The sequence below is a fragment of the Pteronotus mesoamericanus genome, unplaced genomic scaffold (assembly GCF_021234165.1).
Source record: "Pteronotus mesoamericanus isolate MK-2021 breed Mesoamerican mustached bat unplaced genomic scaffold, CSHL_Meso_final contig_26, whole genome shotgun sequence".
In the NCBI taxonomy this organism is placed as follows: Eukaryota; Metazoa; Chordata; class Mammalia; order Chiroptera; family Mormoopidae; genus Pteronotus; species Pteronotus mesoamericanus.
Window position 1 is genome coordinate 13,030,170 of NW_026555109.1, and position 12,323 is coordinate 13,042,492.

The 12,323-nt window shown below is 43.0% G+C and overlaps 1 protein-coding gene across 1 annotated transcript in view; it reads left to right on the forward strand.

Annotated features, from left to right (window-relative positions):
• The first annotated feature begins 417 nt into the window (after positions 1-417).
• LOC129071178 (probable cysteine--tRNA ligase, mitochondrial) overlaps positions 418-12,323 on the forward strand; it is a 44,404-nt gene continuing 32,498 nt past the window's right edge. Inside the window, 3 exon segments of the mRNA XM_054574322.1 lie at positions 418-646; positions 977-1,027; positions 8,434-8,551. Coding sequence (XP_054430297.1) covers positions 441-646; positions 977-1,027; positions 8,434-8,551 — 375 coding nt within the window. The 5' untranslated portion in view covers positions 418-440.

Genomic DNA, 12,323 nt, shown 5'->3' on the forward strand with positions numbered 1-12,323 from the left:
TGAAGCACCTTTTCCTGCCGCTTGGGGCTCCGACCCCGTCCCCGGTCGGCCCCTCTAACCCGACTCAGACTCGGACCCCCTCCCTTGCTTCCCCAAGGACACTGACAGGCCTAATGCAGGCAGAGACGCCGCTTCCCTACTACTGTTCCGGGGTAGGCGTGGCTGAACCAAGTCCTCTTCTAGGATGGGCTCGGCAGTGCCGGCTCTTTTTTCGGGATGAGCGGGAGTGGGCGGGCCCTAATTCCGGGGTGGCGGTGGCCCTATCAGTCTTCTTCGGGGTGGGCGGGGGCTGTGCTGATCGCCTTCCGGGGTGGGCAGTGCCTATCCTGAGCGATTTCTTCCCCCGGTAGGTGGGGCCGAGCCGGGCCCTCGAGAAGTGGGTGTGGCGAACTTCCCTAGCTGCCTGACTTCCCTAGTTCCGCCGGGCTTGCGGGCCTGTCATGCTGCGGGTGTTCAGGGCTCGTCTGGTCACTACGCTTCTCCGGGCCCCACTGGGCCTGGGGCCCGGCCCAGGGCGGGCGGTGTCGCGGGCTCGAGGGCAGGACTGGCTGCAGCCTACAGGCCATGATACGGGCGTCAAGGTGTACAACAGCCTCACCCGGCGGAAGGACCCCTTAATCGTGAGCAGCGCTGACGCCGCCTCCTGGTAGCTCCCGGGGATTGTGCCGGGGGAGGTGGGGCGGGAAGGATGGTGGACTGAGCGTTTTGTGTGGAAAGTGGGGTTGGGTTCTCAGATGGAAATCATTTAGTAAGTAATAAAATACATGGGCAGCACCACTGAAGACACTGGTTTAGTGACAGTGAATTGACAGGTTTTAATATAAATTTAGCGAGTCAAGTAATCGATTTCTGACTGTACATTCCCCAGAAGTACTTTAAAAAAAAAAAAGACATGGTTATATGATAAACCTATCTGAGAAAGTGATGTCTTTCTTGCAGATATGTTTCACATGATGGATTTTAACTTTGTTCCTAGGTATAGCTGTGGACCAACTGTCTATGATCATGCACACCTTGGCCACGCTTGGTGAGTGTCCTGGATTTGAATTTTTTCCTCTCTCAAGTGACTACTTAAATATGCTTAATAGTTACTATGTTCCAGGTATTGTGGGAAACATACATGTTACAGTCTCATTTGGTTCTTGTAACAGTCCTGAACACTTGTACCGATTTCACGGGTGAGGCAACACAGGAGGCAATGAGGAGCAGTAAAAATGACCCATTTTGGAATTATGGTAGATGTTTTTTTGATGTGTTCAGTGAGAGGAGGCCTTTCCAGGAGCCCTGGAATCAGGTGGTCAGTTGTCTTAGTTTTTACCCCTTTGCCTCCCTCCACCCAGCACCACCTTACTCCCTAAGGCAATCCTTGTACCTTTGCTCACGTTCATGCACGTAGGTTCTTTGGCTACTCCGTTACCTATAATGTACTTTACATCCCAGTGTCTCTTCTGTAACCAACTATTAGTATTTCTTTTTTTTTTTAAAGAATTTATTTATTTATTTTTAGAGAGAGGAAGAGAGGGAGAAAGAGGGAGATAAACAACAATGTGTGGTTGCATTTTGTGTGCACCCTGCTGGGGACCTGGCCTGCAACCCAGGCATGTGCCCTGCACTAGGAATTCAAACAGCGACCCTTTGGTTTGCAGGCCAGTGCTCAGTCCACTGAGTCACGCCAGCTAGGGCTGTATTTCTTAATTCCCTCACCTTTTCACCCATTCCCCCAAACCCACTCTCATCTGGCAACCATCAAAATGCTCTCCATATCCATGATTCTGTCTCTGTTCCGCTTGTTTGATTAGTTTGTTTTTTAGATTCAATTGTCAATAGAGATGTGTTTATTACCATTGTATTGTTCATACTTTTGATCTTCTTCTTTTTCTTAAATAAGCCTGTTTAACATTTATATAGTAGTGGTTTGGTGGTGATGAACTCCTTTAGTTTTTTTTGTCTGGGAAGCTCTTCATCTACCCTTCAACTCTAAATGATAGCTTTGCTGGGTGGAGCAATCTTGGTTGTAGGCCCCTGCTTTTCATGACTTTGAATATTTCTTGCAAATCCCTCCAAGCCTGCAAAGTTTCTTTTTAGAAGTTAGCTGACAGTCTTATGGGAACTCCCCAATGGTAATTAACTGCTTTTCTATTGCTGCTTTTAAGATTCTCTCTTTATCTTTAACCTTCGGCATTTTAATCATAATGTGTCTTGGTGTCAGCCTTTTTGCATCCATCTTGTTTGGGACTCTCTGTGCTTCCTGGACTTGTATGTCTATTTCCTTCACCAAATTAGGGAAGTTTTCTTTCATTATTCTTTCAAATAGATTCCCAATTTCTTGCTCTGTTTCTTCTCCTTCTGGCAACCCTGTTATGTGAATGTTGGACCTCTTGAAATTGTCCCAGAAGCTGCTTACACTATCCTCATTTTTTAAATTTTTTTCTTCCTTATATTCCAAATTGTTGTTTTGATTCTTAGCTTCATCCATTCTACTGTTGTTTCTTTGTAAATTGTTCTTTATTTCCATTAGTGTATTGTTCATTTCTGACTGGATCTTTTCTGTGCTGTTGAGGTCCTCACTAAGTTCCTTGAGCATCCTTATACCCAGTGTTTTGAACTCTGCATATGATAGATTGCTTATCTTCATTTTGTTCAGTTCTTTTCCTGGAGTTTTGATCTGTTCTTTCATTTGGGCCATGTTTCTGGTTTCCTCATTTTGGCCGCCTCCCGGTGTCTGTTTCAATGTATTAGGTAGAGTTGCTTTGATTCCATGTCTTGGTAGCATGGCCTATTGTAGTAGGTGTCCTGTAGGGTCCAGTGGCATAGCCTCCCCCTATCACTCAAGCTGGGTACTTGAGTTGGACCCTCTGTGTGGGCTGAGCACACTCTCCTTTTGTGGTTGAGCCTTGATTGCTGTTGACAGGTCCAGGGGAGGGATTTACCCAGGCCAGTCATCTGCAAGGACTAACTGTGACCACTGACCACCAACCTCCACAGATGATCAGCTGTGCAGGGGCAGAGTAGTGGTGCTCTGACATGGTCTGTAGCTGTCCACTGGTGGTTGGCCCTGGGGTTTCCCGAGTGGTGCAGGCCAAGGCCAGCCTCCACCTGTATTCTGCCAAGCACCACCCTGCCTGATCAATGAAGCAATCTGAGATGACTGCTACTTGTGCTGGGCTTAGAAATTCCCAGGAGAAGCCAAGCTGTGAATCTAGGCTGGCTGCTGCTAGTGGTAGGTCTGCGGTCACTTAGCAAAAGGTACAGGGTCTCTGAGCACACTGAGGCTGGCTGTTGCTTGTTTGACAGGATTTGGGAATTTGTGAAGCATGAGCCAAGACCAGCCATTCATATGGAAAAGCCACTGTTAACATCTTGGGTAGGCTTTTAAGTTGGGTGGGATGGAGCCTCAGGGGATCTCAAGGGTAAAAAAAACAGTGTTAGCCAGGTTGATGGGGCCCCAGATGTGGCACCTGCCTGCCTGCTCTGTGGCTCCTTGTGGGAGGGTTCAGAAGAGGGACAATGGCCTCTGCCCACCTTTCTATCTGGGAGAAATCTTTCACCTTGATGCCAGACACTTCATTTCCTCCCTGTATGCACTGGTGCCTTTCAAGCTGCTACCCCGGTGCTAGAGCTCAGAATGATTGAATCTGATGTGTGGGTTCTTTAAGAGGAGCTGCTTGGGGCCCCCGTAGTTTCTTCCACCCACTCAATACCTTCTCTTTTTTGCAGCCAGAAGTTGTGGGGACTTATCTTCCTGGCACTGGAACCCTGGGCTGGGGGGCCTGGTGTTAGACTTGGACTCCTCGCTCCCAAGATATCCCTTCCAGATTTTTGTCCACCACATGTGGATGTGGGACCAGCCTCTTCTGCATCTCCACCCCCCTCACCAGTCTAGCTGGATGTGATTTCTTTAATTCTGTAGTTTCTCAGAAGTCCATTCAACTTGATTTCTGACAATTCTAAATGATGGTCATTCTACAGTTTGGTTGTGATTTTGATGTGGTCGTGCAAGGAGGCGAGCTGGGTTTACCTATGCTGCCATCTTGACTGGAAGTCCTCCAAGAGTTTCCATCGTTTTGAATCTTCACAGTTTTATGAGAATGCTGCTTAACACAGTACTCGAAGTGTGATGTGTGGTGAGGGATCAACAATTGTTGAGAATAAGTAACCTTCCAGGAGCCACACATGGAGGAGGTATTGGAGCTGTGGTAGACCTGGTGGACCATATGACCTCTGTGCTAGCCTTCTCATTTGTCAAAATTGCTGCTTCTAATATTTTGTATGTCCTCTTGTACATCATTTCAACTTGTTATTGTTCAGTTTGGGACTAAAAGTAAAAGTTACGTCTCTTTACTACACATTTTTGAAAAAAATATATCACCCCACACAAAACCTGAACTTGTCTGTGTTTTGTTACAATAAAATAAATGGTCTAAGAACCATTTTTTTCCTCTACTTAGGCTAACTTACTATTAATTATAAAAAGCATATTTTTACCTTTTTATTGAAGTATAAAATATGTTGGGGAAATATTAAAATCAATAATCTCCCACCTGAAAAAACCTCTACTCAAAGGCAGAAGAGAAAGAAAACAATTTTATTATGAGTATTAAGTCAATACGGGATGCCAATTACATGCAACCTGCTAAAATGGTTGCAAAGGCAGAAAGAAATCATGCTCTCCTATAGAGCTAAGTGGATACCACTCACTAGTTTAGGCAGGGTGTGCAGTTTGTAATCCGGTGATAAGTTAGGCCCATTTCCCCCCATTGGGAAATAGAGCATTATTTTTCCCAGATGACATCATTTTAAAGAGATGGCTTCCAGACCCTTAAAACTTCCCTGAGTTGTGAGGCTGAAAGAAATTTATATAATTATTAGAAAGATTTACATACATTTTAAAAGGACTGAGGAAAAAGTTCTGAAAGGCAGGGCAAGTAGGGAGAGTCTCTTGTACTTTAAACTAGCGAATCCAGCCTCTAAGTTATAATTTGTATTTGCACTTACAAATAAAGAAAAGAGGTAAAATCTTAAGTGTACAGCTGAATGAATGTTCCTGAATTTCAGATGAAGAAACAGAACGTTCCCAACACCCAAGTCTCCTCGATGTCCCTCTTCATCTCTCCTTTCCTTGACCCCCATTCCAGGATTACCCCTATGGACGCTTTGCTAGTGAGATAGAAGTCATTCATCAAGAAGAGTCATTCACTTCAAGATACTCCTTCGAGGTAGAAAACCTAAGTACTGCAAGATTTCTGAAAACGTTGGGAGATCTTGAGGGCAGGGATGGTCAGGAATGGCTCCACTGCTCTTAAGATGATGTTCAGAATCCTAAGGACACCTCTGTGATTCTACATGTCTGTCGCTACTAACTCTCCAAGTTCATGTCACTCCACTTTCCTCCCCACGTAGCCACACCAGCCTCTATTTAAAAAAATATGTATACTTAACAGGCTGAGATAGCACTTGCTATGTTCCAGACACTGTTCCAAATGCTTTACAAACACTAGCCAATATAATTCTAATAACACCAGGTGGCAGGCCTATTATTATTACTTTTTATTTTATTAAATTTATTGAGGTGACATTGGTTAATAAAATTACACAGGTTTCAGGTGTACAGTTCTATAATATATCATCAATATATTGCATTGTGTGTTCACTCAAAGTCAAGTCTTCTGTCACCATGTGTTTGACCCCCTTTACCCTTTACTACACCCACCCCCCCACACACACAGCCTTCCCCTCTGATAACCGCCCTACTGTTGTCTGTGTCTGTGAGGTATTTTCTTGTTTGTCTTGTTTGTTCATTTGTTGCTTTTAGTTTTATGTTCCACATATAAGTGATATCATGGTTCTTAACTTACCATTTGACTTACTTCGCTTAGCATGATATTTTCAAGATCCATCCATGTTGTCGCAAATGGCAGCATTTCATCTTTTCTGATGGCTGAGTAGTATTCCATTGCATATATATGTGTGTGTGTATACGTACCACATCTTCTTTATCTAATTATCTACCAAAGGACACTTCAACTTTAGTTGTTTCCATGTTCTGTTCGCCGTGAACAATACTGCAATGAACATAGGGGTACATATATCTTTAAGAATAAATATTTTCAAATTTTTCAGATAGATACCCAGAAGATGGATTGCTGGATCATATGGTAACTCTATTCTTAATTTTTGAAGAACTTCCATGCTATTTTTCAAAGTGGCTGTACCTATTTACATTCCTGTTAACAATGTGTGTGGGGTTCCTTTTTCTCCACAACCTCTCTATTACTTATTATCTTGTTGATAATAGCTATTCTAACAGATGTGATATGGTATCTCATTATGATTTTGATTTGTACTTCCTTAATAGTTAGCGAAGTTAAGCATCTTTTCATATACCTGATGGCCATTTATATGTCTTCCTAGGAGAAGTGTCCAATTTGTAATTAGATTGTTTGTTTTTTTTGTGGTTGAGTTATATGATTTCTTCATATATTTTGGATATTAACCCCTTATCAGAGGTGTTGTTTGCAAATATCATCTGCCATTTGGTTGGTTGCCCTTTTTTGTTGATAATGGTTTCATTTGCTGTCCAGAAGCTTTTTAGTTTGATATAGTTCCATTCATTTATTTTTGCTTTTACTTCTCTTGCTTTTGAGGTTAAATTCATAAAATTCTCTCTATATCCAAGGTGCTTAAGTTTGGTACCAGTGTTTCCTTCTGTGTATTTTATTATTTCATGTCTTACATTTAGCTCTTTTTTTCATTTTGAGTTAATTTTTGTGTGAAGAGGCTTTCTTTTTCCATTGTATGTTCTTGGCTTCTTTGTCAAAACTTATTTGCTCACATACATGTGGGTTTATTTCTGGGCTCTCAATTCTGTTCCACTGGTCTTCGTGTCCATTCTTCATGGCAATGCTATTATTATCTCCAGATTACAAATGGGGATACTGTGTGCAGAGGGCCAATGGAACAGTCTCAGGTCCCTTAGCGGGGAATTAATGAACCAGGCAGATGGGCTGAGTTCGCTTTCTCCGCCCCCTCTACTGTGCAGCCTCCTGTGGTTCCTGTGGGGTGGCCCTTGGGGGAGCAGCCCACCTGCAGTATCTTAGGGCGTTGCAACCCTCGAGCTCCTCTGGGCCAAACATGTGACTTCACTTTTGTTTTCGCTGTTTTATGTCAGCTATTTTCCACCTTTTTCATCTCATGTCACACATAAACTAATCACTAAAATTCGGCAGCATACCAAGAAGTATATTTTTTGCCGATCTGACCAAAAAAAAAAAAAAAAAAAAATAGGTATAAGTGTCAGTCATTCACACCAGACGGCTATTGTGTGTTGGCTGTTGTCATTTTTTTTTTATTTGACAGTCTAAGGGAAAAGAGGTCAGTGCCCCTGACTAAATAGTCAGGCATTGCATGTGTTAAATGTTTTTATGGCATGCTGGTTGAAAATTGCTGTTTTAGGCAACTGTTAACTTTTTCTCTTAAATCTTTTCTTACTAAAAATGAATGAAGGTAATAATAGTTCATCTTGTTGGAATTTGTGCTGCACTAAGACTACGTATAACAACCCTATGGGGTAGTTGAATTTTGCCCTATCTACAATATAATAAGCAGCCCAAGGCATTAAAAGGTGAAATATCTTGGCAAGAGTTTCGGAGATAGTTTTGGCACTAGAATGGAGGGATTTGGCCTCAGCTATGTTTGGGGTGAGCGACTGTGGGAGGTTTAAGGAATATAATTACAAAGCTCATTTTCAAGGGAAAATGATTTTATGAACTCAAATTTAGAGGGGCCATGTGGACAATGGAGATGAGCATGAGATTAGCGGACCTTAAATTTTAATATTGCTTTTATGGGAAACCAGCTTCTTGAGATTTTGAATGGATCTTAATGGATTTTGAAAGTTACGTTTTACAAGTTTGCGTTTCTCCAGTGTAGTCTACCAATAAGCTGGTATTTTAATATTCTATAATAGTGTGCACATTTCTTAGTAATCTTACACAGGTTTAATAGGATTGTATTTGTTTTGATTTGTAATTATTTGTTATTTACTTCTCTTTTGTCATAGTGAAATATTATAGTTATTGAAGAACATGAAGAATGGTAAATGCTCTCAGTATTTTAACTACCTAGCGAGATTGTATTATGAATAAAGTTTTATACAATTTAATAGATGTAAACTCATTTGAACAATATCTCTAAAATTAAAAATGCTAACATGTATCCTGAAATAGAGGCAACACCTGTGTCTATTTCTTTTGTGAGAACCAGTGGGGACCAGTCAATAAATTCTTTTCTTTTTTCTAGCTGCTCTTGAACTATTGATTATATCCCGTATTTGAAGTTAGGCAGCAGCATGTTGAAATGCAAGGCACTCATTTTTAATTATTGCCATGATGACTCAGTGTCTTAAAAACATCCTAACATTTTTCTTTCTTTTAGTTCATATGTTAGATTTGATATAATTCGAAGGATCCTAACCAGGATTTTTGGATGCAACATCATCATGGTGATGGGAATTACAGACGTGGATGATAAAATCATTAAAAGGGCCAATGAAGTAAGTATTGAAGATTATAATGATTGATAAGTTGATTAATGAGTGTTCTGACCTCTACGTGACAGTTTTTCTTATTTGTGTTTCACAAGAACTTTTCTCATCTTACTCTCCATGCATGTCCCAATGAGTATACTCTGACAGGTACTCAGAGGGATCTTTTTGTCATAGTGAAGGAAGTTCAGGTATATTTGATTTTGGTCCCTGAAGCCTTTAATGAATTGCCTCATTCTGTGGGGGCCTCCTGACTTGAATCTGTAATCTTTTTCCTAGCTCCTCAGCTCCTGCGGTAAATACCTTACTCCCTCTTTTTTTTTAAAGATTTTTTAAATTTATTTTTAGAGAGAGGGGAAGGGAGGGAGAAAGAAAGGGAAAGAAATGTATATGTGTGTGGTTTCTTCTCAAGCACCCCCTACTGGGGACCTGGCCCACAACCCAGACATGTGCCCTGACTGGGAATTGAACCACCGGCCCTATGGTTCATAGGCCGGCATTCAATCCACTGAGCCACATCAGCCAGGGCTCCTTATCCTCTCTCTACAGAAGAAAGTCAAAAGGCCACTTTTGGGTTAGGGAAATTCAGCTCACATGAGTTTTAATTTTCTCATTTGTTAAGTGAACAATACACTTCTCTTATACCTCCTGTGATATTTAAAGTAAGTTTTGGTTGGGGAATTCTAATGAAGGATTAAATTAACAGTTATATGGATAGTTATACTTCTAAAAGTCCACTTTCAAAGTTTCACCTCTTCTGCTTTTTATAATCAGCAACTTTAACTATTATCTCTAAAGAGCTATAAATAATTATTAAATTATCTAATTTACAAAAAAACTACATTGAGTTCTTTACATTACTGTAATTTTACAAAATGTATATACATGTATATAGCATTGTTTTTAGAAAGCCAGTTTATGCTTTGGATTATTTTATAGTTTGTCTTTTATAGTTTGTCTTACTGTATTTTGAGAGTTTGTTCATATTTTTAAATATCCTTAAACATTTTAAAATAGCCTTATAACATTTCATCACATGGACATATAATTTTCCATCTTTGTATCTGGACTCTTACCTTACTTTCATATTCTGCTATTTTCTCTCAAATTAATTTTGTAAAAACCATGTTTTCCTATTTACTACTCATTTGCCTTTTCAGTAACTAGACAGCCTTCCACCATGGGTGGGTATTTAGCGATTCCCCCAAATCCCCCATCATCAACTGTTTGTGTTGTTTCTAGCTATTAAAAACGGTGCTGCAATGAATATCTTTTGTTGTTTCCTTAAGTACTTTTTCCAAGTGGAACTACTAGGTTCAAGGATGAGCAGTTTGATAAATTTTGTCGCCCTCCCTAAGACTGGATCATTTTAGAGAGATGGAGTCCCTATTTCTGTTTTATTTGGGTAGTTTAGTCATTTTATATCACGTTCCTTGCAATAGACTCAGTTTGCATTTCCAGACCTGGCCCTGAGCATGCATTGGACATCCGGGGTCAGACCTGTGCCTGGCTTTGTGCAAAGAGAAGTGAAGAAGTCAGTTCATGGTCTTTTGGAGCTTGTGGCCATTGGGGCAGACAGTCCCTACAGACAGATGTTCTGTGTGTGATGTGGCTTATTTTATAAGTCCTGATATAGGGATGCAAAGATTACCTAGCTACGCTGGAATTCAGAAATGACTTAATTGAGGAGGGTAGCCCACACAGGATCTTAAGCATTAGGAAGGGATTGACACATGAAGAATAAGAATGGTAAGGACCTTCTAGGTAGAGGGAAGGGCATAAAGGAGTGTGTTCTGTCTGGAAACCAACCAAACCAGTGTTTTGAGGATATCGGGGGGGCCTGCAGGTGACGCTGGAGAGCTAGTGGGGCATCCCAGGCTTGGATGGTGTGTTGAGGAATTGGGTGTCCTTCTGCAGCCTCTTGGATATTCTAGCGCAGGATCCATTTGGTCCAGCGGAAGGGGCTCACTCTCGGGGTGGGCAGGGCATGACTAGAGATGGGGACACTGGGAAGGGTCAGCGGGAGCCATGCACAGAGAGAGGGCATGTCTCAGCAGACTTTGAGAGGAGAGCAAGGGTGAGTGTGAGGTACCTAAAGAAATCCAAACCAACCTGGATGTAGACATCAGAAGTTAAGTGAGCTCAGGGCTATGGTATAACAAAAATATATATTTGGTCTTTGTTCATGGTTCCCGGCACAGAGTTCCTAATACCATGGAATTTCTGGAGCGATGGAGTGTCTTCTGTATGTTAATGAGGAGCCTGGGGTCTGGGGCCCCTGGATGGTTGCAGGGGGGGGCTGTTGCCAGAAAGTCCAAGCCATGAGTAGAGCTGGAAACTTTCACTCCCACCCTCATTCCTCTACCCCTGCCTCCTGGGAGGGGAGGGTGAGTGGCCCGAGATAGAGTTGATCTTCAGGGGACAATGATTTAATCAACTCTCCCAAGTAATGAAGTCTCCATAAAACCCCGAAGCACCAGGCGTGGGAGCTTCACAGCTGGTGAACACAAGGAGGTGCTGGGTTGCGGTTGGGGGTGGCATATCCTGCCAGGGTATGGGAGCCTCGCCCCTTCCCCATACCTCGCCCCATGCATCTTGTCCATCTGGCCCTCCTGAGTTGTGTCCTTTATAATAAACTGGTAATAGTAAGGAGAGTGCTTTCTTGAGTTGTGTGACTCATTTTATCAAACCCCTAGATTTTTGGTCGTTAGATAGAAATACAAGTGGCCTGGGGGCCACCGTTTGCAGCTGGTGTCTGCAGTGTGGGCAGTCTTTTGGGACCGATCCTTTAATTTGCAGGGTCTGTGCCAACTCCAGAAGTTGGTTTCAGAAGAGCATTAAATTGTAGGACTCCCTGCTAGACTCAAGAGAATTGGAGAAGTGGTTGGTGTTAGAAAAGACACCACATGTTTGCTGTCAAAAAGAAGACACTGCAGGACTAGAAGTGAAGGTTGGGCAGTGCTAGTATTTTGGGTTCATCACCGCATCCCTGGTTCTCAACAGCAGTTTGGTTTAAGCCTTCGTCAACATTCAGTTCTGTCTCTGCCCCATGTCCAAATCCCCCCACCTGTGTTTGGTGTCCCTGAGGTCATATCTCTGCCCTGGTCCAGCCACTTAAGACCCTGGAGGTGAGGTTGTGACATGCTATCATGGCCACAGGGGCGAGTGAAGGGCAGATCTGGAAGGGGAGGTGACCGTGGGAAGCAAGAGAGCCTGCTCTGTGTCTGTGAGAGCTGACTTCCCCGCACCCTGCCAGTGGTGGTGCATTATCACCCTTCACACAGGAGGAGACAACGGTTCCCTGGCTAGATTTGGGATGGAAATGACAGAAAGAAATTAGTGCTCTCTGATGGAGTGAGGGAATGAGCAGTTTGAAGTAACACAGTAGCAGAGGTGGCATTTGGAAATGCAGGTCTGTTAAGAAGGAAGGTGAGCAGGTCAGTGTTTCATCTGTCATCGCGCTCAGCTGGAACCTGAAGTAGCACAGATGTGTCCTGGCCCTTGGCATTCGGGGTCTGCTGAGAGTCTTCAAGATTGGAGGGGCAGATGTCGACCTGCAAGTCGCGGGAGTGTGGCTGGTGGGAAGCTGGAGACTGGTCAGGCTCTGGGAGGAGCCCCAGTGGGAGAGAAAGCGGGTGGGTGGGTGACAGACAGGAACTGGGGGGATGTGCCAGGAGGGGGCAGGCAGGACTGTGGGTGGTCCCAAGAGTGGGGAAGAGCCAGAAGTCCAGGGTGGGGCAGGTTTCAGGAAAAAGGGGTCAGCAGTAAATGCAGTAAGGAT